General features: G+C 42.4%; 1 protein-coding gene and 1 pseudogene across 2 annotated transcripts in view; one reads left to right on the top strand and one right to left on the bottom strand.

Moving 5' to 3' along the window:
- Nucleotides 1–8,533: 8,533 nt before the first annotated feature.
- On the bottom strand, nt 8,534–8,901 carry LOC138828085 (large ribosomal subunit protein eL33 pseudogene; annotated as a pseudogene).
- Nucleotides 8,902–20,601: 11,700 nt separating this feature from the next.
- Nucleotides 20,602–21,643, top strand: part of Itga6 (integrin subunit alpha 6) — a 90,498-nt gene continuing 89,456 nt past the window's right edge. The window contains exon 1 of one of the 2 annotated variants that reach the window (XM_070020865.1): nt 20,602–20,979. In XM_070020865.1, the coding sequence (XP_069876966.1) occupies nt 20,798–20,979 (182 nt within the window). In that variant the 5' untranslated portion in view covers nt 20,602–20,797. The remainder of the gene's footprint in view (nt 20,980–21,643) is intronic. The other variant, XM_070020857.1, reaches the window with a different exon arrangement.

The raw sequence follows: 21,643 nt of genomic DNA, 5'->3' as shown, positions 1-21,643 counted from the left end.
CATTACTGCTATTGTCTGAATGTGTCCCCTCCCCCCACCAAATTCATATAAAAAAATTGAATCCCCAATTCCATAGTGCTAGGACAGAGCTTGGGGTCATGAGGGTTCCAACCTCATGAGTAGAATTAGTACTCTTATGAAAGAAACTCCAGAGAGCCCACTGGCGCCTCTGCTCCATGTGGATACAGCAAGAAGGTGCTGCCCACGAGGACCCAGTCTTAACCAGACATTGAATCAGCTAGTGCCTTCATCTTGAAATTTCTGGCTTCTGGGATGAAGAAAGACATTGTTGTTGTTTATGTCACATGGTTTGTAGTATTTTTGAGCAGCCCAAATAGACAAGACAATTAAAAGTAAAAAAGTAGGAAAAATTTTAATATATTTTGTTAATATACTTTGTGATTTGTTTCATTTGTAAAGTATAAAAGAATTTGAATATATGAAATATACTATGTTTCCTATATTGTTGTATCACTGGCTATAAAGGCACAATATTATTAAGTTGACCATTTAAACTAAGCTCTAATAAATATACTAATAAATATGCCAGTTAGATTTTAGTAAGAACTTGATAAAATATTCTAATATGCATTAAAAATGCATATATGAGCACCAGAGAATATCCTAAGCACAATGATCCTAAGTACTGTAAAATGAATTATGAAATTATTACAATTAAAATAGCATGGTATTATTATTTAACAGATTAATAGGAAGCCATTCTTAATAACTCCATAGGAACTTAGGAAATATTGTAGGTATTTAGTGTTTGATGAAAGAGTAGATTAACATATAAAAAATGTGCATGTAAAGAGTGCAATGTTTAATAATGTTAGGAAAATACAGTAGTTTTGATCTTAGGTTGAAAGTTACTGAAGAGTCATGCTGGGTGTGCCTTCTAGTTCTAGCTAACTTGAGAGGCTGAGGCAGGAGGATTCCTTGAGCCCAGAAATTCAGAGTAGGCAACATGGCAAGACAGAAAAAGAGAAGGGTGGAGAAAGGAAGGGAGATGGCATAGAGGGAGTGGGTAAAGAGGAATTGAAAGGGGCTGGGAAGGTGGCTCAGTGGTAGAATACTTGCATGCATGAGGTCCTGGATTCAATTCCTCAGCACCACATAAGCAGAAAAAGCCGGAAGTGGTGCTGTGGCTCAAGTGGTAGTGCGCTAGCCTTGAGCTGAAGAGCTGACGGACAGTACCCAGGCCCCAGGCCCAGCAAAGAGAGAGAGAGAGAGAGAGAGAGAGAGAGAGAGAGAGAGAGAGAGAGAGAGAGAGAGAGTAAGAAAGAGAGGGGAATGAGAAAGCAAGAGTGAGAAAGAGTGAAAGAGACGTGCCAAGAAAATTCCTTTATAGTAGCTAACATCAAAATGAAAATTCCTCCAAACGCTGGTGCCTCATGACTGTAATCCTAGCTACTCAGAAGGCTGAGGTCTGAGGATCGTGGTTCATTCATATCCAGCCTGGGCAGGAGAGTTCTTGAGACTCTTTTCTCCAATTAACCGCCAAAAAGCGGGAAGTGGAGCTTTGGCTTTAAGTAGTAGAGCCTTGGGTACAAACGCTCAGAGGCAGCACCTGCACCCTGAGTTCAAACCCAAGAAATGACACACACACAAAAGAATATTCCTGTTTAATGAGACCAAGTCCAACTAATATTGTTGTCATCAGTGTTTCTCAAATTTGATAAATTTATAGACTTCTTTTAATGGAAAAATTGCTGGTCAGTTCAGGCAATGATTCAAATTATTTTTATAGGCAACAATACTTAAATATAAACACAAAACTAGCCATATACTTTTTAAGGGTTTTAATACTAAAATATAATATTAAAATGTATCCATTAATTAAATTTTATAAGTTAAATGATAAAAATTCATAATTTAAAAATTATAAAAATTTTAGGATCAGCAAAATTCAAATAAGCAACACTTTTAGAATGTGATAGACAGTATTCTATAGAAAGGAAATTGCTGGAGTTGGGTTTAGTAATAGGAAGATGCATTTGCTTGTTTTCTGTTTCACTTGGTGACTCAATTCTTTGATCTGGGCTAGGACGGACCATTTATTTGAGGCTGCTTCTTTTTGTTGTCATTGCTGTTATTTTTAGTCCTCATAATCAGCTTTTGTCTATAGATTTGCTCTGTTGGTTGTCCAGTCAATTTAGCACGTTGTCTTGTACATAAAGTTGTGTACAGGGTAGCATTGAAGGTTTAGCGCTAGTTCCCTTTGAAACACAGATGCAGATAATGAGCTCCAGGCAGCATTTGGTTACAAGATGGTCATCCGGATGATCCAGAACGCTTTTCTTAGATCACAATCCAAAGGAGAGCCTCAAATTTTAGAAATTCTTTCAGAATGCGTATACTAACTTTGAGAAATATTACCTTAGTTTTATGTCAAGTAGCAATCTTGGCTGGGAATGTGGCTCAGTGGTAGAGTGTTCGCCTAGCATGCATGAAGCCCTGGGTTCAATTTCTCAGTACCACATAAACAGAAAGAGCCAGAAGTGGCACTGGGGCTCAAGTGGTAGAGTGCTAGCTTTGAGTACAGAGAGGCTCAGGAACAGAGCCCATGCCCTGAGTTCAAGCCCCAGGACCAATAAAAAATATATATTTTTATTATTTTTTAAATAATTTGTTATGCTATTAGCTATTAGCACGACAAATTAGGAAGTTGTTGGTAACTGTTACAATTGAGACTCTGTGGTTTGATCTGTATTTTAAAACAAATTGATCCTCTTTTGGAAGTAGACGTTGCACACCCCATTCTGCAGATGTATAAAAATGGAGGCAGACAACAGTATTCCAGGCACACAGAAAAGTATGAATAAAACTTATAGCAGAGGTCAAAGTTGTTCCTACATAAGACAGAAAGTTAGGGGTAAGAGGCACAGAAAAGTACAAATAAAACTTACGGGCGCTGGTGGGTCACGCCTATAATCCTAGCTACTCAGGAGGCTGAGATCTGAGGATCGTGGTTCAAACCAGCCTGGGCAGGAAAGTCCGTAAAACTCTTATCTCCAATAAACCACCAGAAAATCAGAAGTGGCACTGTAGCTCAAGTGGTAGAGCACTAGCCTTGAGCTGAAGAGCTGAGAGACAGCGCCCAGGCCCAGAGTTCAAGCCCCACCATCGACAAAAAAAAAAAAACACACACACACACACACAAAACAAAAAACAAAAAAAAAACCCTTACTTACATCAGAGGTCAAAGCTGTGCCTAAATAAGAAGGAAAGCTAAAACCATCCAGTCTTTTGCTGTGGATCATTTTGGCTTTATTTTTCTTTTCCTGGCTGAACAGGACTCCTTGATATCTCATGACTCAATGAAGACAGATTCTTCTGGGATTTGTGCTTACTACACACCCTGTACCCATGTGTCCTGTTCTGGTACAGAGTACTAAATGGAAACTGATAATCTGAGACCAGGAACCAGCCCTCAGCTTGCAAGGTATGATCCCTTTTTGCTTACAGGTCCACAAAGGGGTAGATGCTTACCGTGGAAGCTACTGGTCTTCCACAAATACAGCTGTCCCTCCTTGGACAGCTGCCAGGTGCTCAGCAGCCTAGGGAGCCCTTCAGATAAGTAGCACCTGGGGTTACTTTGCCTCAGCTCTGGCATGTGGAGGCACAGCCCTCAGGTATCTGGGTGTGAGCTTGCCTTAGTCACAGAGAGACTGGAGAGAATGTTCCTTCAGCTCAAACCAAATTAAATTCACCTCCCCAAATAACAAGAAAACATCACCTAGCCATAGTTACTATTGTAACCAGGAGATATCACTGGAGCACCGAACATCAGAGGTTGTGCCAAGTAGAGCCACTTCTGAGTGTTAAGTAAACTAGCAGCCAGTATTAAACCCCAGCCTTCCTATGCTTAAGGCTTCCATGTAGCTCAGCTATATAGAATCAGAACACAACTCAGTTCCATAATTCTTGGTAGTAACTATAGTAAGAACTAGAGTCCTAATTTTAACTGATTGGATTTGACTTGTTTGTACATTTGGGGTGACTTGCCAAAGCTAGATTGCTGTCATCTTGTACTTATGTTATTGTTTTTGTTTCTAGGATCCCCAGAGTAGAGTTTGGTACATTAAGAATTGGAAGTTTGACTTACGATCACTAATAAGGAGCTTTTAGCATTAGTCAAAGTTTGAAAACCAGACACATATAAACATGTTCCTACATGTACAAAAGGGAGGATGTAAACTAAAGTATTAACAATGATTATCTCAAGGGAGTGGTATCAAACGGGGTGGGAAGTAGCACTTTCTGTTTTATATACTTGCTTAAGCTTCTTTGTTTCTTTGTGACTTAAACTTCAACTTTCACAAACATAGTTTTTAATTCGAATAATTGCATTCACTTACTGAAAATTCAACTAGGTTTGCACTCAGGCCATAAGTAAATGTGACTCAAGGCATCTTCACATAAGTAGATGTACGTTGATATTAGGAGGGACCCAGGAAATAGATCAACACAATCCAGGGGACAGCCTCTCCCTACACACAGGAGGACTGCTTTTTCAGTTCCTCTCCTCGAGACCTCTGGATTGAAGTGTAGTATGAAAGTGGGCAGATTATCACCCTTTGTATGGTATCTGGGTAGCAAGGATGGTAATCGCCTGGGAACATCCATGAAAGCAGAAAATCCAGGCTCAGTGGCATGAAGATGCCAGAACATAGGCATGGAATGACCTCACCCAAGAGTTGAGTTGCTCAGCAATTTTATGGCCCCGGGGCCAATACATCCATGATGGTATGCCCCTGCAGAACCTGGTATGTTCTAGTATGTTGGGTTGTTGAGAAACAGAACATGCTGTTTCTGTTCCAAATTGAAATGAGGGAGACTTTCAGCCTGGTTCCTGGTCTGCTCCTCATCCTTCAAGTGGGTCTCAACTCAACAAGGAGATGTATGCAATCTCTATAGTCTCTTGTAGTACAAAAGCTTTATGACCTTTAGAAGTGATCCCAAAACAAAAACTGAAAAGTTATTTTCTAATCCATTTTTAAAAAGCCTAACCTTAGGGTTGGAATGTGGCTCTGAGATAGAAAACATTTGCCTATTGCCTAGTGTGAGTGGCCCTGGATTCTACCCCCTTCCCCCTTCCCCCCACTCCCCCCCCCCCTGCAATATCCCCAAACAAAAACCGTTTTAAGAAGCCTGACTCTGAACACAGAAACTCAGGCAGGCATATAATATAGTAGTCAATCAAAGTCAGCAGAACCTAATTTTCAGGGAGAGAAGTGGAAGGACTCAGAGACACGCGGTGCTCAAGGTTTTTCCAGAAGCTAATCTGGACTTGGGAATCCCTTGTGTCCTCCCTACTCCATCACAGAGATGGGAGATAGAGGTAGGAAGTCTCTCTTTATCACCACAGTGCCTGAGACATTAGAACCATGCCAACTATTCTTCAAATTACATGCTAGTTCAGGGGCACAACTGTGTATGGGCCCAACATCTTTTTTTGGGGGGGGTCCGGTTGTGGGGCCTGAACTCTGGGCCTGGGCGCTGTCCCTCAGCTCTTCAGCTCAAGGCTAGCGCTCTACCACTTCAGCCACAGCACCACTTCCGGCTTTTTTTTTTCTTTTTGCTTATGTGGTGCTGGGGAATCAAACCCAGGGCCTCATGCATGCAAGGCAAGCGCTCTACCACTGAGCCACCTTCCCAGCTCCGGGCCCAACATCTTCTAGTGGTATGACATGTCCCTGATGGTTCTTACTTTTCCAATGAAGAAAATGGGACCACTAAGAGAAATTATTGTAAAGGCGATTGTGAAGAAGGGTTTCTCAATGTAGAAAGTTTTGGACAGTATCTAATGGGTAAATATTCCACAAATGTTAGTTTTTATTGCCATAATTGATTACCTTGACCATAGTTTTTTGTTGAATACCAATAATATATCTTGATCTAGTTTTAAGTAGATTTCTGTGGATTTTACAATCATGGATGTAAAATAGGAGTCTCCTACTCTCCACCCCCCCTCCTGCCACATACCTGTTCACTCTCCCCCTTCCAGACAGGATTTTACTATGTAGTCAAGGTTAGCCTGGGACTTACCATGTTACCTCAGGCTGGTCTCTCACTCTTAATCCTCCTTGTTTCAGCCTCCCAAGTGTTGGAATTACAGGTAGATACCATCATGCCTAGCATCCTGTGTCACTTTCTGCTAATCTATGTGGCCATTATTATAGAAAGAAATTAGACTGGCTATTATGCCAAGCTTTCTTACAGAATCACATTGGTTAATTTTCTGCCTTCTTTATATTATTTTGTGACTATCCTATTATGAATATTCACCTGTGACCAAATTGAGAGCAATTGATTTTTGAATTGAATAGTAGAGATTTAATTATTCCAATTAAAATTTCTTTAATGCAGTATGACATATCATACAATATTATACAAGTTAATCCTTTGACTCTTATAGTGTTCCTTGCATTTACCCCTGCACTTCTTCTGGCTGTAATGACTTAAAGTTACTAGGTATTGGTGGGCGAGTCTATGCCAAGAGAGACACAGCATGAACAACTCTTGAATCCAAGATGAGGAACTGCCAAAAGCCTACTAAACAATTAGGTGTGGCATTGCCAGTGGTCATCATGAACTAAGCTGCAAAAGTTCTGCTTCCAGTGCCTGTTGTGCTAAATAAATTCCTCTCGCTAAGTATACATATTAGACTCACCGCCTCCACTCAGGCAGCCTCTTATAAACCAGTGGTAAACATTTTGATTAGTGAGAAGTGTTTTCACATCTGCTTATTTCAAGCAGAAGTGCTTTTCTCTTCTCACAGAAAAATTGGGACAAGGCAAATATCATCAGCCCCATTCACTTCCACTTGCAGTTTCAGCTAGTATGTAAATACAAGGCACTGAGGACCAGAAAATGCCTTAAATTAGCACAGTATTATAACAGCATTGCCCAGTTGCCAGGGTGTCATGGGAAATTGGCATTCCTAATGGAGCTGTGGTGAATATTCATTTTTCCATCTGGAAATGAAGCTTGAGTAATTTAAGAGATTGGAAACTGGTGTGACTTCAATATTGCAGCTACCTAAACTTTACAATTGTGACAGTGAAATTCATAGTCAAAACTGAATGTTCCTATAAATGTATGTAAATGAGAACTAGAACAGAAAGTAATTAAGTCCATCTTTCAGAGGTAACCTGGGGCTCAGCTACATTAAAAAAAGAAAGAAAGAAAGAAAATCCTGGGTAGGCAATCCAGGACTACATTTGATCACAATTATAGGGGCCATAGGAATTTGGAAAAGTTCTCTGCTCATTTCGCCACAGGATTCCAATTTCAACAGGAGTTGCCTGTCTCTCCGTAGAAATACAGAATATTGGGGAAATGGAAGGAAATTGAGTAACTCAGAGACATACCTTATGCCATAAATAAAATCCAGTAGTTGGAGTTTGGATTGAAAACCTCCTGGGGATCGACAGCTCCGTTCCTCTGTTAGAATTGCTCTTTGGAAATTAATGGGCTTGGCTTTGTATCTCCAACTGTTCTGCACAAATGAACCAAACTGGGAATCAGTTGGAGTCACTGAAGCTTAACACAACTCCAGCTATTGTTTACATGGCTCCCATGAACCCCCTGTGCCAAACTGATTAGATTTACAGTTCATTCGATAAGCCTGTCTGCTCATGGCACATAGGCAATGAACCTTTTCATAAAAAGAAACCAGAGATGGAGAGGGGAGAAAAACACACAAAATCTTTGGTAGAGAGAGAGGCCATGAGATGGCGGGGATCATTTAAGTGTTTAGAAAGCCTGGCTTGTGCTAGATCCTTGGGCTCAGTATTGAAAGGACACTTTGGGGTTTGCCTCTCTGCTTACCAGAAACTCTGCAATACTATTTGAAAATCTTTTGTGATCTTGGATATGTTTAACAACTGATACAACTAAGGACTAGGAAGTCTCTTAAAAATAGAGATAAAGTGGGTCAGGGAGCACTGTGCAGAGCTATGGAAGCCACCAACAGCCACACAATGACAGACAGGGTTGCTTTTGTCCCTGACTCTTCCCCACCCCCACGCCAAGCTAGAGACTAGGGGAAAGTGTATAAAACTTACTCCGTGGGCACATGCTTGGGTCCATTATTAGTCATGGAGCCATGAAATCATCACTCTCAAAATGCTTGTCTAGTCACCTTTTAGGCAAAATAATTAATCTCATTTCTTAGAATATGAGTGAATAACTTTGTTAACTATAGCTTGTAGGTCTGCCTTAGTCACTTGGTGAAAATGAAGTGGAGATGGCTAACTGAATAAAAGTCGATACCCACTATCAGAGGAGTACCGTATGGGCATTTTATAGCGTATCTGTTTTATCCACTGCTTCATCACAAATTGTCCTGAAACTTAGGAGCATGAAACAACACCCATTTTATGAATACTGCACAAATTCTGTGGGTGTGGGATTCAGATAGAGTTTGCCTGGGCGATTCTTCTGTAACATTTCATGTCAGCTGTTTTTTGTTTGTTTGTTTGTTTTTTGGGTTTTTTTTTAATACAAGAGCACAGATTTACTTTATTTAATTTTCATTAGTTTTAATTCTGGAGGGCTATAGCATCACACGGATTCTGTGTCCAATGGCCTTAGCAGGAAGGTTGCTTCCGAATTTGGCATGAACCATACCACTGTTTCCATGGGCCTGTGTTACCTTTTCCCAGATTACTATGGTTTTGTTAGGTTTGCCGCCAGGAGACACTGTGTTGTGTTTTGCTTTATATACATAAGCACATCTCTCGCCCAAGTAGAAATTGATATTGCCTAGGGCAGATTGATATCGCCTCGGGCATAAACACCTTCAATTTTAAGAGAGCTGTGTGCTCCCTTTGGTTCTAGAGACCCTGCTTATAGCCAGCAAAAATAGCCTTGTTACCACAGCCTTCCAGACATTTTGTCTTTTAGAAGTCCTGTTCTCAGCAGGCCTCCACAGGCTCCAAGATGGCTCAGCTGAGTTTATTTGGTGGATTTTAGCTGGTGGCTAAGCAGGTTTGTGGAGCCAACTTTGGCATGACCAGCTGACCTATCTCCTTCCATGTGTTCTCATGGCTACTCTACCGTGGAAGTCACATGTTTCACATGGTGATTTATGAAGAACAAGTGCCCCAAGGATCCCAGGAATAAACTAAAAGCTTCAACATTTCATATTTGCTGATTTCTATTGGTCAACAAAGTCACCAAACCAATTTTGATTCAAGAAGTGGAGTAGAGCTGGCCACTGGTGGCTCATGACTATAATACTCAGGAGACTGAGATCTGAGAATCAAGGTTGGAAGCCAGCTGGGGCAGACAAATCAGAGATTCTTCTCACCAACTAACTATTCAGAAGTGGTGTTGTAGCTCAAGAGGTAGAGCACTAGCTTTGAGGAAAAGAATCTCAGGGACAGTGCCCCAGTCCTGAGTTCAAGCCCCAAGACCAGCCCAAAAGGAAAAATAAAAAAGAGTAGACCAAGACCCCTCAATCAGAGGAACAATAACCTCCCTCACAAAATGTAGCTGTCCTGAACTTGTCTCAAGAACTTTCTTGTACCTGAGAAAAATAATTCAGTAGTATATGTCAATACATTTCTTAATAATGGGGGTTGGGGGAGAAAATTTCATGGTAACTTGACAAAATCCATAGTGAAAAAGGCATATCTCTTACTCAAAGGATGCTATATTCTTTGCCAGGTTTGGTTTTAAATTTGGCTTTGTTGCTGTCTCTCTCCCCACAACATGGTGTTTAATCCTGATATGCTGTGGGTACTTAATAATATTTAGTAACATTTGAGAGATGCATTAAAGAGAATATATTACTGAGAGGCATTATACAGCTTTCAAGTGGTAACTCTTACCTGGAAATTTTACCACCAAGCTTGAATAAATCACAGAGAAAAATGGATGTTTATGCAAAATAATTGAGCTTGTGTTAAACTCTGGGACTCACACATTGGATGTCTTATTCTTTGTTTCCTGGTCTACCATCATATTAGTGGCACCATAGACTCTCACTTACCACACAGGTCTCCAGAACTCTATGTAAACTATGGCTGTGGCTTTGAACCCTGTCCTATCATCACTGCAAGTGAGTGGAAGCCAATTTCCTTCCATGTTTCATTTTCATTACAATAAAGTTCTATCTCTAGTGTTCTTCAATTCATGGACCTCAGCCATGCTGCTCTGCTATTCAATGCATGCCTTTTCTGAGGAATCTTTCCCTAAGAGAGCCTTGCTGGCACTGAGCTTCCTACCATCTGGCCTGTGCAGTCGGAGTGGGGAGATGTAGAGTGGCCAGTTATTTACTGTTGGCTGGGGTACACAGTAAGGGAGTGGTTAGGGAGGCTATTACCTGAACCATTTCTTTCCTACTTCTTGTCTCCCTGTCTTCTTTTTGCTTGGTGGCAGAACAATGAGACACACTGAGTGTGGCAATTTTTTGAGAACTTTGGGAAAGCACATTAAAGAGTGAAACAAATATGTTTTCTAATTTGAGTAATTTAACCCTCCAGAAACCTGTTGTTTTGTTCAAAGGATTTCTGGATTTGAAGCTACATGGTCCCTTCTCAAATACACCCTCCTTCCCCCTCTCTACTCACCCTCTAATAATCCCCCCCCCAAAATTATGTGTTAAGAATTTCCACTCAAGATTAAGTAGTCCACTTTTTTCCTAGGTATTTTTGAATTATTGGCAGGATTATAGCATTAGAGAATCAGTCCCAAATGGTGCTTTGATAATTGGCCAACTTGGTACAGAGCTTTTCCCTTTCTGTAAGAATTACTCACCTGGGCAGGGAGCATGAGACCTTTGGATATGGTATGCTGTTGGGTATGCTCCATTTTAAGCATGTAATACAAAGGTGATACATTTTCCAAAACAAACAAAAATAAATAAATTGAAAAATCTTCCAACTTTAAAGAAGTCCTTGCATAAAAAGGATTGATGAAAAGCCTTTGATATTTTTAGTAACTTTCATGTTCCAAACCCAGTGTTTGGCACTAGATATACAAATGACTACAGTGTGGCCCCTACTCTGAGGGAATTAGCAGCTTAGGAGAAGATATCCATGGAAGCAGATAAATCCCAGCATCACTCAATATGATTTAGAGAGAGGTACATGCAGTGTTAGTCTAATCTAAGGAGAGAGAGCCTGGGCAGATGACAAATATATGCATATATTATAAATACATATGTATGTTGAAACTACTTGTATATATATATATATATGTGTGTGTATATATATATGTATACGTATATATATATATATATATATATATATATACACACACACACACATATATATAATTTGTGTGTGTGTGTGCCAACATTAGGATTTAGAAATTAAGGCCTCTTGCTCTCACTCCACTTTCACAGACAGTGCTCTTATACTTAAACCATGCCTCTAGCCTGGCTTACTTTGTTAATTAAGGCCTCTTGCTCTCACTCCACTTTCACAGACAGTGCTCTTATACTTAAACCATGCCTCTAGCCTGGCTTACTTTGTTAGTTCATAGGAAGAGAAGGAGAAGGAGAGGAGAAGGGGAAGGAATCTTGCAGATTTTTCAAAACTTGATTCTCTAGGCCTCAGTCTCCTAAGAAGATTACAAACATGAACTACCATCATCCAACTTGGCTTGGTGGGGGGATTTGAGGGGATAGATTGATCAATTGATCTGTCTGTCTGTCTATATATCTATCTATCTGGATTTGTTTGTGTCAGTCCTGGGGCTTGAAGTCAAGGTCTAGTGCTGTCTTTAAGCTTTTATGCTCAAGGTTAGTGCTCTGTCACTAGAGCCACAGCTCTACTTCCAGCTTTTGGTAGTTAATTAGAGATAAGAATCTGGACTTTTTTGCCTAGGCTGACTTTAAACTGGAATCCTCAGTTCCTGAGTAGCTAGGATTATAGGTGTGAGCCACCAGTGCCCAGCTGGAATATACATACATACATACATACATACACACACACATATGTATGTATACAATTATTTTCCTTTGAACTAGATTGAGGCCAGGTATGATAGTCCATGCCTATAGTCCCAGCCCTTGGGAGGCTGAGGTCAGAGTATCATGGTTTGAGTCAAACTGGACTACTTAGCAAGATCCTATCTAACAAAAGAACAACAAAAGCAGATAACTCTACAACCACTAACAACATCCTTAGCTGCAGCTAGTACATTAAGGATATTTTATAGAAATAGGTGTATTTTAATTATTTACAGAATGTAAATTAGAAAATTCAAAAAGCCCTTCAAAATCAAAGGAGTGACTCTCTTCCTTTCATCCATGCTTTTTTTTGGGGGGGGGGGGCATGGAGCTTGAACTCAGGACTTGAATGCTATCCCTCAGCTCTTTTGCTTTAAGCTAGTGCTCCACCACTTTGAGCCACAGTTCCACTTCCAGTTTTCTGGTGGCTAATTGGAGATAAGAGTCTCATGAACTTTACTTCCCTGGCTTTGAACTCCCCCCGCCCCCACAATGCTGGGCCAGGATGCCATCCCTCAGCTCTTTCAGCTAAAGGCTAGTACTCTACCACTTGAGTCACAGCCCCACTTCTGGTTTTCTGGTGGTTAATTGGAGATAGGAGTCTCACAGACTTTTCCTGGCTTTGAACTGCGATCCTTGAATCTCAGCCTCCTGAGCAGCTAGATACCTAGCTGGCCCTCCCATACTTTCTTGCCTCCTTTTCAACAGATGGCCTTTATGTAACTGTTCCTGTAACCAAAGGCAACTAGGGTGGGTTGGCCACTTGGGGAAAGAAAGTTTCTGGAGTAATCAAGTGCAGGTTCTATTTCCTAGGAGGATTCTTCTGGTTTATGAGACTGAGTAAGGACACAGGTCTGCCTGGCTAGGCTTCTGAGTCTCCCATCCTTTTTGAAGCAGGAAAAGCAAGGAACATGTGTTTATACACAAATATCCCAACCTAACTGACTAACTGTTGCTGGTAGCTTTTTCCTGCCAGAAAGCATACTGGATGAAGATCACACTTTTTGAACTAGTTTAATTCCTTGTTTGGAAACAGGAACTTTGGTCTCAGTGGACAATTTGCCTGCCAAGGTGGAAGAGGGGGTCTGAGGGAATGGGTTGGGTTATGAGATCAGAAGTCAGGAAATCCTGAATCTTAATTTGGTAGACATACTGGCAGCTGTCTTAGTGAAAAGTCCCTTCTTTGGTGTCTCCAGACATAAATTGAAGATCATGGCTTTCTCCTTGTGGAGATACACCAAACTCATGGTTTCTATAGATATTTGAGATGTGATACAAAAACAGTGGTGAAATCATTCTTCTTTGTCAACAAGGAAGTCCAGAAATACATTGTATAATGCAGAAACATTTGGCCTTTTACTTTTGGTCATGTGGCCTAGGACAGCAAAGCCATTGTTTAAGTTTCTGCATTCTTCTGCTTTTTTTCTTTGTTATTTGTATAGATCACAGTGCAAAATTTACTGCATTGTTCTTAAATGTTCTTTTTTAGTGCTGTCACTGGGGCTTGAACTCAGGGCCAGGGGATTCTCCTTTAGCCTTTTCTACTTAAGGCTGGTTCTTTACCACTTGAGTCCCTTTCAGCTTCTTGCTGGTTAATTGCAGATCAGAGTCTCAGGTACTTATCTGCTTGGGCTGGCTTTGAACTGAGATCTTCACATTTTAGTGTTCTGAGTAGCTAGGATTTACAGGTGTGAGCCCCTAGAGCTAGGTTTGCCCTTAAATATTCTGTTAAATGTGCCAATAGAAGAGAGCTGTTGAATACTTATGCTAATTAGGTACTCAATTATCCATATGCGAATGACTTGCTTCCACGATTCAAATATTTTGAAGAAATTTTAAAATTCAAGGTAAAATTTTCCCATGTAGTCACATGCTCTCTTTGTCAATTTATTTTAAGCAGTATTACCATTTTAATATTAGCAGAAAGATGTATTCAATAAATATAGCTCCAAACAAAATTAATATATATATTTTTTACCTTGGCTGGGATTTTGGAAAGTTTATAGCATGAACTTTTCCCCTGGTTGAGAAAATGGATCATGAAAAGAGGAAGATGAGAATATATTTAGAAAAGTCCTTCTGTTTCCACTTCATCCTCCTATCAGGCCTTCCTTAGAGCTGGCTGTTCCTCTTAGCTGTTTGTTTTTTTCTGAAGTTATGATGCTGTTTAAGTTACCTTGTTGCTTCTCCAAACATTGCCAAGATGGAAGCTATCCAGAGCCAAGCACAAACCAGATGCTACTTAACCCTCAGGCACTGAGAATCAGTGATATGATGAGGACTTTTTGCCAAGCTACAAGGAGAAGGAATGATTATCTTGACCATTTACGCAAAGTGAATTTGGGCACAAATAACCTCATTTGACTATCCCTTCCCCCCATGGTTGGTTCTCGTTAGCTGAAAGATCTTATTTTGTTTTCTAGTAGGCTTTCTGCTCCTTCATTTTAACAGCTACTATTTTGTTCAACATATATTTAAGAGTAAACATGTACTACATACTTCACACACATAAATCCATTTAATTTTTGGCACAATCTGTTGTGCACAGCAATGAATTCTGGCCACTTTACAGATTAGAAAACTGAATCCTAGTGAAGTAATTTGTTTCAAGTTTTCAGCTGGATAAATAGATTAGACTAAGGTACTTTCCTTCAGTCTTGACCAAAACTGATACATTCTCTAGAGATCATTGAGTTAAGACCTAACTCAAAATTAATTAATATTTTGCATTTTTCAAAGAAATTTTGTTTTTGTTTTATTTTGGTGCTGGTACTGGGCTTGTACTTAGGGCCTGGGTATTGTCCCTTAACTTTTCCTTTTTTGTCAAGAGTAGTGCTCTTCTTACGCTTTTTTCAGTTTAATTGGAAATAAGAATCCTGCAGACTTTCCTGTCTAGGCTGGCTTCCAACCTCAGATCCTCAGATCTCGGCCTTCTAGGATTACAGGTGTGAGCCATGGTTACTGGCCCAAGGAAGTTATTTGTATAGAAAGCAAATGTTCCAGTTTGGATATGAAGGGCCCCCCACAAAAGGCTCATGTGCTTAAGGTTTGGTTCCCAGATGGTGGCTCCAATCTTTGAGAGGTGGTTGGATGGGGCAGGAGGGGAGGGGGGGGTCACTTACCTGAGGAAGTTAGTCATTGGTGTATGTTCTCGGGAGCCACATCTTGTCCCTGGATGCTCTCTGTTCCTCTCTCTGATTTCTAGCAGCCACTAGGTGAGTAACTGCTCCTCCATTCTCTTTCAGTACCATGCTGTATCTTACCACAAGCAGTAAGGGGCAGTTGACCTTGGGCTAATCTGAAACCATGAGCCACAACAAACCTTTCCTGCATTGTTTTCTCAGGTATTCTGCCCCTTAAATAACTTAAATATACCATTTAGCCTTTGAGACTGCATTGTATGTAGCACGAGATACATATAGTTTCATGTTTGTTTCTAATGATGGCTGGAATGCAAAACCAAACTTGCCAGGTAAGGATTTTATCCTAGCCTTGGGAGCTTTACTTTAAATTTAGCTTGATTCATTCAGGGTTTGAATTTATTTCTGGGTGGCAAAATGCGGCTTATTAGTTTAGAAAAATTCCCTCAAAACAAACTGAAATACTTTACATTTTAATGAGCTCATTGTAAGTGAATTCTCAACCTTCTAAGGCAATTTACTCTAAAATAGATCTGGGTGTTAAAAATAAGGCAGTTTGGGCTGGGAAGGTGGCTCAGTGGTAGAGTGCTTGCCTTGCATGCATAAGGCCCTGGGTTCGATTCCTCAGCACCACATAAGCAAAAAGAAAAAAGCTGGAAGTGGCACTGTGGTTCAAGTGGTAGAGCACTAGCCTTGAGCTGAAGAGCTGAGGGACAGCACCCAGGCCCAGAGTTCAGGCCCCATGACCGGACCCCTACCCTGCCCCCCTAAAATAAGGCAGTTTGATTCATCTGATCTCAACCAAAAGAAGGTTTGCCTTTATGTGTTGTGATTTAGAGCAAATATAATATTTTTTTAAACCACTCAAATTTAATGTAAAGTTCCTTGAATCATTATACAAAAGACAAATAAGGAACATTATGGGAAAATTCTTTTACTGAAACAAACAAAATCTGCTGTTGAAAAATAAAACCCCAGCCGGGCGCCGGTGGCTCACGCCTGTAATCCTAGCTACTCAGGAGGCTGAGATCTGAGGATTGCAGTTCAAAGCTAGCCCAGGCAGGAAAGTTCGTGAGACTCTTATCACCAATAAACCACTAGAAACCGGAAGTGGCGCTGTGGCTCAAGCGTTAGAGCGCTGGCCTTGAGCTAAGGAGCACAAGGCCAGCCCCCAAGCCCAGAGTTCAAGCCCCACGACAAAAAAAAAAAAAAAAGAAAAAGAAAAAGAAAAAGAAAAGAAAAAGAAAACCCCTATTAGGAATAATTTTCTGCTTATATCTAGATCACAATACTATATGCATAACATGCATCAAAATGCATAGCTCATAAAATCTGTAATTTTAAAGTCTGTACCTAAATAGAAATTCTGGCTTGAAAATAAAATGATTAAAGTACATTCCAGGAGATGGGAACTGTATCAGGGATGACATAGATTCTTCACATTTTTCTATGAGGGACCAATATTAATTTATCCATTAGTTCCCTTACCAAAGGCAAAATGTTGAACAAACATAATTTTCTTCCAATAAGAATACTGGTAAAACAGAAGAATTCCAGAGCTCTCATCTGAGCAAATACCTCTATTCATAATCTCAGTCTTCATTGCCTTTTAATGTAAACAAATTTATTTTGTAAAAGTGTCTTCTTAGAATCTTTTTTTTTGACAAGACAGTTTTGCCAGTTGACTGGATTTGCAGCATCCCTTTTGGCAACATGTATATTGCACCACACACACACACACACACACACACACACACACACACACACACACACACACACACACACACACACACACACACACACACACACACACACACACACACACACACACACACACACACACACCACACACACTCAGAAGCCCAGGCCGAATTTGGTTAGCCCACACCTTTATTATCAAGCCATCTCTCTCCCTTTGGCTGATAAGCATCTTCCTTGAAGACAAGCTAAGAAGCTTTGTTTTTTCTGTTAAAACTATGTACCTCCTTCTCTGGGGTTATATCTCATAAATTTTAGTTATCTTGATTGCTTTCATTCCTTTAGCCTCAGATAGGGAAACATCTCTAGTGGGTCCCCAATGACCTCTGAAGTTCTCTTTTATCAACACTTTTGTAAAAACCTCAACTCTATTTTACCATGGAAATTATAACCAAGTCACTAAACTTGATTGTGATAGCCAGAAAGAGATCACAATCTTCAAAGAGTTTGTGTTAGGAGTCAGAGTTTGACTCAACTTCAAGTATGTTTGGCATCCTAGGCAGGAGATAGATGGAAGGTAGGCTTATAGCTGACAAGTTTTTCATCTGTGATACGCCCAAGGCATAAGGAAAAAAACACAACTAATCTTTCATCTTTTTTCTCCCTCCCTCTTTCCCTCCCTCTCTCCTTCCTTCCCACCTTTCTTCTTTCTTTCTTTTTTGGTGTCAGTCCTGGGGCTTGAACTTAGGGCCTAGGCACTGTCCCTAAGCTTTTTGTGCTCAAGGCTAGTGTTTTACCATTTGAATCACAGCTCCACTTCCACATAATTTTGTGTGCTTAATTGGAAATAAGAGTCTCATGGGATTTCTTGCCTGGACTGGCTTTGAACCAAGACCCTCAGATCTCAGCCTCCTGAATAGCCAGGATTACAGGCTTGAGTCACAAACTTCAGGCTCATCTTTATTTTTTTTATCCCATCTTTCACCCTGACATATCATTATTCAATATCACCATATGTGATATTTAGAATTTTTTTTCTTTTTTCAGTCATGGGGCTTGAACTCAAGATTTAAGCTTTTTTGTTCAAGGATAGTAAGTACTCTACCAGTTTGAGCCACAGCTCCACTTCTGGTTTTCTGGTGGTTAATTGGAGATAAAATTTCATGGACTTTTCTGCCTGGGCTGGCTTTGAACTGTGATCCTCAGATCTCAGTCTCTTAAGTAGCTAGGATTACAGATGTGAGTCACTGGCTCCTGGAGATTTAGAATTTCAATTTTCGCAGAACCAGTGTTTGAGATCAAGTAAGAATAACACTGGCATTCACACATGTAAGAGAGGAATTGATGAATACCCCACAAAACCAGGAGAGATGTGCTGTTTAGAATAATTAACAGCTTGTGTGTGGATCAGAAGGAGCCATTATAGTACCAGGACTCATGTAGAAACTGGTGAGTCCTAAGTAAGTGTGCAGGGTGGGGCTGTTTTTTAACCTTGAGGAGTTCAGGGCACCAGCTTTTCCAACCAATTCAGAAGTATTTAGCAACCACTGCAGCCACATCACTGGCTGAGAATGGCCCTGCCTGAGAATGAGCCTGGTGAGACTCATTATGCTCAAACATAATAGCATGGACTCTGTCTCTCTGAACTAGCACATGTTTATACCATGAAAGAAGAACGGCTAACTGGTGATGAACTTGTATGAAAGAAATCACACTGGTTTACTAGATGACCATTTCCAAGAGAGTTTTTCAACCTTGAGTGATCTTCAAGGTTGTCTACTGCATTTAAACTTTGGACTATCTGACTGCAGTGACTGATTGTTGGGAAAGTTGTACACATTCTTAGGGTACTGTGGGACTCACATGACAGCTGCTACCACCTGTGGAGATCCTTGATGTTCCTGCAGTTTTTCTGAGTGCCTCTAGCTGTTCTCTTGGTAGTAATTCTCCTTAAGATGCAGAAGGATTCCCACCCCCACCCCCACCACACACACTGCTCCTGCTTTTCCCTGGGACTGCATCCTGCTTCTATTTCCAATGCAGGATTCCAAAGAGGGCTCCCTGGTGCATTCCAGAAGCCTTCAGGCCAGCACTTTTTAACCCTTTCATGCCATGGGATCCTCTTGGCAGACTGCTGAAGACCATGAACCCCTTGTCAGAACATTTTGAATGCGTAAGCTAAAACCCATGAGTTTACAAAGGAAGCCAATTATATAGAATCTTAACAGCAAAAGTTTAAAAAATTGTGATATTTATGTGTATATATATATGCTTCTTTATTGACATACTATATACCATGTAGAAGGCCTACCTATTAGCTACTGTAATTTGAGATATTTGCAAGTGTATTGTCCTGTAAAGAAATTATGGCTCTACTGATGATTAAGTCATTGACACTTATCCTCTTGCCCTTGTGATTTGTTGCCTGTGTTCATAATGGAAGGAAATGCTAAATGTCAGAAGTTACTAATAATATAAAGATGTGACTTAAAAAAAAATCTTCCTGTTTTTTTTTTTGGCTGTTTATGGGGCTTGAAGTCAGGACCCTGGGCACTGTCGCTAAGCTTTTTTTGCTCAACAAGAGTGCTCTATCACTTTGAGCAACAGCTCCACTTGTAGTGCTCTGGTGGTTAATTGGAGCTAAGCCATGGATTTTCCTGTACTTGCTGGTTTCCAACAGCAATCCTCAGGTCTCAGCCTCTTGAGGAGCTAGGATTACAGGCATGAGCCACTGTCACCCATCTATCTTCCTAATTCTGAGTAGCTCTGAGTCAATTCTTTGTATTCTAGTTACAAATCCTAGCAAAATAAAGTTGTCACTAGGACCAACACCTGATTGAAAGCTCTACTTCATGCCCAGTAGACAGATGTCTTACCACCGTACTTTTTGGCCTGACATTTCTCCCACTAGCTAGACCAGGACGTTTGGGACTAGGAAAAGGGGACAAAGCATGTGCCCACAGGTGCCTTCTTTTACTACTGAGCGGTTTCTTCCCAGCATCAGTACCACAGAAAACCAACGCTTAACTTTCTGGTTCTAGTGTCACTTTTCCCATAAATTGTCCTTGTCACCTGGACACAGATCCCCGGATGATCTGGGAACAAAGCTAAGCTTCCATTTTCTTATCTATTAAAAAAGAAAGAAAGGACGAAAATACTTAATAGGAGAACTAGGAGTAAATGAAGGAATGGTTGTGTTTAGTAAATTGTACAACATTATCAAAGTGTGTGCTATTATCATTTTCTACTGTTGGGTCTTTGAGGAACCAGAAAGTACACAGTGCCAGTCTCCAAGAGTTGGGCTCGTGTTAAGTTAAGCAGCCCGTGGACCCTCCTAGAATTTGCACATGAACGCACGGGTGCAAGTCCAGGCCGCTTCAGGCAAGCAGGCCGGTGCAATACCTGCACCTTTCTTTCCTGACAGGTAGCAGACACCTTTCTGGCTCCTCGCGCGCAGCAGGGCTGCAATACAAGTGCTTCCCTCCGGAGAGAGCGCGGGGCGGGGCTGCTTGGCCGGGGGTTGGCCCCGGGGGGTCTCCCGGGTAGCTGCTTCCGGACAGGTGAGGGGCGGTGAGCGAGGCTGAGGCGGGGGTGGGGGGGTGAGGGTGGAGGGACGGAGGGGAAGGCCGGGCTGGGTGCGCGCTGGCCGGGAGGACGCGGAAGGTGCGGGCGGCGGGCCGGACCGCGCGCGAGGAGGGGCCGGAGGGGCGGGGACTGGGCGGGGCGGGCGTTCTCGTCACTTGATAAAACGCCTGCGAGTCTCCAGAGAACAACGGGCTCATTCAGCGATCGGGAGCCGCGGGCGAGGGGGAGCGGCCGGGCCGAGAGCGGGACCCGTCCGGGGGGTGGGGCCGGGCGCAGTGGCGAGGAGAGGCGAAGGTGGCCCCGGCCGTTCGCCGCGCGCCAGGCAGCCTCGGACCCGGACGCGAAGGCAGCCCTGAGCGCAGCGCGGCCGCCGCAAGACCCCGCTCCCTTCCCCGGGCTCCCGCCCATGGCGGCCGCGGGGCAGCTGTGCCTGCTCTACCTGTCGGCGGGACTCCTGTCCCGGCTCGGCTCAGCCTTCAACTTGGACACCCGCGAGGACAATGTGATCCGGAAATCTGGGGACCCCGGCAGCCTCTTCGGCTTCTCGCTGGCCATGCACTGGCAGCTGCAGCCCGAGGACAAGCGGCTGTGAGTTCCCCGACTCTTCCCACCCCCCACCGGGACGCCGGACGGGCGAGAGCCGGGGCCAGGGCGCGCCCCGGCGTTCCCGCCCGCCCCGCGTGCCCGGCTCTGCCCCTGCCCCGCCCGGGACGCCGTCGGCCTCGGGGAGGAGCGGGGTGGTGGTCGCCGGCCGGCGGCGCCCAGCGCTTGCGCGCTTCGTTGGGCACCGGCCCTCTCGCGTGCAGCCCCGGACCCCGGGGAGAGTTTACTTTTGTTGTTGTTGTTTAACGAAGTGCTTTTCTGCCAGTTCGTTCCCAACACCCCCTCACCCCCCCCCCCCCGGGCTTGTTTGCTGGGATCCCGGCAGGTGGCACGCTTTGCTTAGCTTCACACGTGTGTGTGTGTGTGTATGTGTGTGTGTGTGTGTGTGTGTGTAGATCCAGGCCTCTTCCCAGCCCAAGGAACATGGGATCCCCTCGCGGGAGTTGGGAGAGCCACTTTCCGAAGGGTCCTGCGTGACTTTTCCTGCTGGGTGTGCACTCCTGGTAGGAGTCACTTTTGCACGCTTTTTTCTCCCCTGAGGGATGGATTTAACCAAGCACCTGTTAGCTGCACTAAATCAGCTGAGAAAACAAATCTCTCTAGTAGTGTTCCCATTGCTCCCCCCCTTTCCCCCGCCCAACCCCCTAAC

This window comes from Dipodomys merriami, unplaced genomic scaffold, assembly GCF_024711535.1.
Source record: "Dipodomys merriami isolate MVZ:Mamm:240054 unplaced genomic scaffold, mDipMer1.0.p SCAF_1, whole genome shotgun sequence".
Taxonomy (NCBI): domain Eukaryota; kingdom Metazoa; phylum Chordata; class Mammalia; order Rodentia; family Heteromyidae; genus Dipodomys; species Dipodomys merriami.
This window is presented reverse-complemented; position numbering and strand designations above follow the sequence as displayed.